The sequence below is a fragment of the Festucalex cinctus genome, chromosome 12, assembly GCF_051991245.1.
Source record: "Festucalex cinctus isolate MCC-2025b chromosome 12, RoL_Fcin_1.0, whole genome shotgun sequence".
Lineage (NCBI taxonomy): Eukaryota > Metazoa > Chordata > Actinopteri > Syngnathiformes > Syngnathidae > Festucalex > Festucalex cinctus.
In genome coordinates, this window is record NC_135422.1 from 22,832,291 (window position 1) to 22,837,762 (window position 5,472).

The 5,472-nt window shown below is 42.8% G+C and overlaps 1 protein-coding gene across 1 annotated transcript; it reads right to left on the bottom strand.

The window, feature by feature from the left end:
• Positions 1-378: 378 nt before the first annotated feature.
• Positions 379-5,196, bottom strand: cd93 (CD93 molecule). The gene is made up of 2 exons (XM_077539642.1): positions 3,111-5,196; positions 379-903 (listed from the first exon to the last, which is right to left on the bottom strand). Exon 1 carries the CDS (start codon positions 5,139-5,141, stop codon positions 3,462-3,464), a length of 1,680 nt encoding a protein of 559 aa, XP_077395768.1. The 5' UTR covers positions 5,142-5,196; the 3' UTR covers positions 379-903; positions 3,111-3,461.
• Positions 5,197-5,472: the final 276 nt, after the last annotated feature.

A 5,472-nucleotide genomic window follows, 5' to 3' on the forward strand; every position in this document is an offset into this window, starting at 1 on the left:
TCTTTACAAGAACAGACAAAACTTCCAAATGTGTTTTTGCACTTTTGCTCACATTCGTTCATCGTGCACTCATTAATGTCTTCGCAGAAGTTGTCATTTAAGATGAAGCCCTCAGGACAGAAGCAAGCACTGTCCGTGTTTTTCTCGCAGAGGGCGGGGCACGTCTCCCGTGCGCAGTGGATTCGACACCTCCGGGGATCCTTGCTGTCCGGTGCATATCCCGGGAAACACGAGCATTTGAAGCCATCTTTGACAGCGGTGCATTCTTGCTCACATGGGGCATCGGAGCAGCCCTTGGAACTCGGGAAAAAGGTTGCATCTGATAATTCTTGTGCCTGGCATGCATCTTTGTGGGAGGTCCTGCACAGGAATCCGTCGATTTGATCTGAGCAGGGCCGTTCGCTGAGCTTTTGCTCCTTTGAAAGTGAGACGCAGCTAGGAGAGCAGACGCTAACGCCATCTTTCCAGGCCATGTAAGAGGGAACAAAGTGGCCGTGCCCTTTGCCAGAGGTCCACTCATAGCCTCTCATGTGAACGGAGAGGTTGCTGCAGGCATCAGTTGGTAAATAAAGTCCAAGCCAAAAGTTCCCGCCAAGTTCTTTCGTCACAATATCAAGTAGTCTCTTATCTTGTGCTGATTGAAGTGTCATTAGCGCTCCTTTTCTGGCCTGGCATCTTTCTTCTGCTGTGGTAAAATCCACTTTGTCTCGGTTGATAACCAAGCAGCTGCTCCCAATACAGAAAGGCCTGCAGGTGCCAGCATGCCCCACACAAAAGCACGTGTTGAGAGAGGACATCCAAAGAAGAGTCACAAGCACCTGGAGATTCAAGCAGGCCATGTTGCCGCGCTGTAGCTCATCTTCAAATGTTGGCTGGCTCCCGGAAAGCTCACAACTCTGCAGGCTATTGCGGAAGGAAAGCAAAGGCAGGAAGGAAACCAGATAAAGACTTAAGTAGCCTACTGTGTTTTTCCAATGTCAAGCACAGGAGACGTGACACATTTACTTTCAGAACAAAAATAAAATGGTTTTTGTCCCAGACTTATTTTACACACATAATTAATCAGACAAGACTACTACCAATAGTAATATTAATATAAACTAGAGCAATAGATGTGCGGCATTTCTCTCTGTGTTTTCTTTGAGTAATCTACTCTGGCTTCCTCCCACATTTTGAAAACATTCATGTTTGCTTGGACACGTTGCACCATTGGTGTTAATGTGAATATGAGGTTCTTTGTTTGTATGTGACCTGTGATTGGCTGGCAACCAGTCCAGGATGTGCCCCACCTCTTGCCTGAAAAGTCAACTCAGACAGGCTCCAGCAAGAATGTCACCCTATTGTGGACATAAATAGACGGATATTCTTATTGTGATTATCATTAAACTGTGGGTCTCATAATATTGTGCAGTCATCTACTGTAAAAAAAAAATACTGGAAAAATCTGAGTAAAGTTTTTTTCCCACTAAGAAAGTCCTAGTAAATTTTACAAGGAGAGTATTGAGTACATTTTACTAATTTATTTAAAAAAAATAAAAATACTCAAGCATTGAGGAACAAACTCATGACCCTCAGCTCAGGAGGCAGCTGCTCTACCACCTGAGTCAAGCTACTCCTGCTGGGCATGAACAATGCACCCCTGACCAATCAAAATTATATTGCTGGTGTCAGGTGGAATTCTTGCACCTCATTTTTGGTCTCATTTTGGACACACCAGCCACACAGGCAAACAAGAGCGGCATGGCTGAAGTGGTAGAGTGGCTGTCTCCCAAGCTGAAGGTCATGAGTTCATTCCTCAATGCTTGAGCACCAGACTTAGACTTGGACTTAGACTTGACTTTATTGATCCCTTTGGGATGGCTCCCTCTGGGAAATTTACATGTCCAGCAGCAATGAGAACAGATAAGAAAATAAAAAATAATTCAATCAATCAATAAATAAGGTTATTACACCATAGATTGAATTAATAACAATAATAATAATAATAAAATGAAAATTAAGAATTCAATCAATCAATAAATAAGGTTATTACACCAGAGATTGAATTAATAATAATAATAATAATAATAATAATAATAATAATAATAATAATAACAATAATAATAATAATAAAATGAAAAATAAGAACTAAATCAGTCAATAAATAAGGTTATTACACCAGAGATTGAATTAATAATAATAATAAGAAAAATAAAATAAAAATTCAATCGATCAATAAATAAGGTTATTACACCGGAGATTGAATTAAATAAATTAAAGTACAGTAAAGTGCCATATTTGTGAAGTGCATGCTACACCCCCCCCCCCTCCCCCCCCCCCCAGTGATAGCCCTTTGTGAATATTGTGTGAATAAGGGCTATATAAATAAACTTGACTTGAGTAAATTATTTTAAATAAATTAGTAAAATGTACTCAATACTCTCCTTGCAAAATTTACTTAGAATTTGTGAGTGAAAAAAACTTTACCAGGTTTTTTTCAAGTCTTTTTTTATTTTATTTTATTTTATTTTATTTTATTTTATTTTATTTTATTTTATTTTATTTTATTTTATTTTTTTACAGTGTACCTTGACCACATTTAAATGCAGTCAATATTCAGTTTAAAATTCTGGTTTCTGAAACATTTGTGAGCGGACCGTTACTCCTCTGTGCATATCCCGATCTAAACCCCAACACATAGACAACATCATTATGCAAATAGATGGCATTTGTAGTCAATGAATATAATTTATATTCATTATGACACTTACCATACTAATAAAGTAGTCACCACTCCAAAATGTTAGGACCCGATCTAAAAAGGGGTAACCCAGAGGTCTTATTTTTAAGTTTTTAAAAATCCAAATAAGAGGCATATTCTGTTTTGTTTTTTTGTTTTTGTTTTTTTTTCTTGGCGTATTTACATGGCTTTTCATAACCCAATTATAGGCAATATTCAGGTGTGTGTGTTTGCGTGAAAGCACTGAGGAAAGCAAGCGAGACAAGGGCTGCGTGGTTGGCGTGTTTACAATTGAAAAGTAGAATTACATCAACATAAATTACATATATACACTTGAAGATAAATTACACTGTACACACTGCTGGAACTTTTGGGGAACTTTTCAGTTTACCTTGGTAAAATTCAGTTTGGGCGTTTTTCCACCAACAACAATTCCCAGGGTAATTAAATTCCCCAGTGGGCACCCAAGTACTATCTTGCCGAGCCAGGCAGGAATTTTGAGGGGGCGGGCTGCAATGACCACGGCTGATTGGTCAAATTTGGGGGCGTTGTTTTTACATCGGCTGGACTCAATCAAACTCATTTGAATTAATTACAGTACTGAGAACTCGAAGACGCTGTGGAAACACAATTTTAAATTCCCTGCTGAATTTTTACAACCAAGAACTTCCTTTACCCAGAACTCAAAGTTCTGGGCCTATTGATGGAAAAACCCCTAATGAAGGCAATCCTCTCCATCGGGTCATAGGTCATCAGTCAAGATGGATTCATAGAGTTTTTCCAAGCGCGGATCAAAACCAGAGGAAACCCAACAATAACTGTCTGTTGCACTTTTCTTTGCTTCCTTGCGCGATCGCCGACATCGCACGATGGCAATTGTTAACGTCACGGCGACTATAAGCAGCAAAGGGATGACTGAGCCCAGTACGCAGATCAGCACTCTGGAGTTGACCACCATGGCACTTGCAAGCAGGGATGCATTGCTTGCGGCGATGGTCACCATTTGTGGGAGAAGCGTATCCGCGGGAGTGGGAGGTCCCAGGGGCTCGGCTGTCGTCATGGATACGATCTCAATCATGTTTACTTGTGTTTCGTGACCAAGTGACGCATTTAATGCTACATCTGTCACATCTGGAGTGCAATTTACTCCATTGGCATGCACACGAAAGCCCTCTGGGCATACACAGATGAAACTTCCTTCAGTATTGACACATTTGAAGTGACAGCGCTGCTCAGTAGCACATTCGTTGACGTCCACGCATGAATAGCCGTCCTTGAATAAAGTATAGCCTTCTTTACAGTAGCAAGAGAAGGAACCGGCAGTGTTTAAGCAGCTATGGGTGCATTTGGAATGCAGACATTCATCCAGATCATGGCAGTTGCCGTTGATCATTTCATAGCCATCCCGGCATGCACACATGTAACTGCCTGGTGTATTCACGCAAACATGGCCGCATGCGTGCGACTGTTGGCACTCATCCACGTCAGAACAGTTGCGCTGATTTACTGCCAATTCGAACCCGTTGGGACACTTGCAGATGTGTCCCGACTCTCCCACGACGCACTCGTACTCACATGTGTCCACGCTGCACACATCTTGTATCTTACACGAGAATCCGTTGTCCTCCAGAGCGTGACCATGGTGACAGAGACATTTCACCCGATCCCAGTCCTGCTGGCAGATGTGTGCGCATCCGCCGTTGTTGCGTGCACAAGTTCCGTGTTCCGTTTGGCAAAATGGACCTGGCACAGTCCACTGATATTTGTCATCCCTCCGGATGCACACAGATAAGTGTGACTGCTGGTCACTGCACGTGACTTCTGCATATGTTCCGAGCGGCAAGGATTTCATCTGATTTTGAAGCGGCTCCGCAGAGAAAGGCGCCGTGTATGATATGTGGCTCGAGCCCGACACGTGCAGAGCATTGCACATCCCTTGAAAGTAAAACTCGCACACATAAAGCGAAGGGCCTTTGCAAGCGCCAGCAGTCCATTTTAGCTGATTGCCGTCAGGGGGGTTGTAACTAACCCGTACGCATCGCTCTGTGCAAGTGTCCACAGGATCTTTATTCCAGTTGGAGTAGTGCGAGTCTTTCTCCCCAGACATCCACTTGAAGCCTCTGAGAGGCTTGTCGGCCAACACGCAGTCACCTCTGTGCAGCTTCAATCCAATCCAAAATTGTTGCCGCTTGTCCTTTTGGATCAACGACAGGAGAGAGTGCAGAATGTCTTCTTCTTCTTTGTCTCTTACTGTCATCAGGTAGCCTCCATTGTGGAAGCAGCTCTGACTGGCCTTGTCAAAGCTCACCTTCTCCATGTGGACAGTGAAACAGGCATTGGGTGTGCACATTGTTTCATGTTCAATGCCATTCAATCCGCCAAAGTTGGTGATGAAAAGCAGTAGCAGAAAGATCAGCGGCATAGTTGCGCTTCACAATTTTACGAATACCCCTTGAGAGTTTTCACATGAAATGTGAGCAAAATGCGGCTGCCTGTTTGGAGCAAAGTGGAGTGGCTCTGAAAGTAACGTTCCTGCCACTGCATCCTGTTTCGGACAACTAAAGGCGGAAACGATGTTTAGCAGCAGTTAAGGGCCCTTTCATTCTCTTCTGCTGAGAAGTTCCGTTTTGAGCTGAAAAACAATGGTGCAGTCCATTGTGTTTTGACTGCTTCTCCAGATGTCTCCGGCCCCTGTAGACCTGAGACTTTTCAGCTGACTCCCTTTATTGTAGTGACTTACAATAAATGTACAC

Bases quoted from the DNA above. Each gene is read 5' to 3' on its own strand.
- cd93 (XM_077539642.1), bottom strand. From the start codon at position 5,141: ATGCCGCTGATCTTTCTGCTACTGCTTTTCATCACCAACTTTGGCGGA.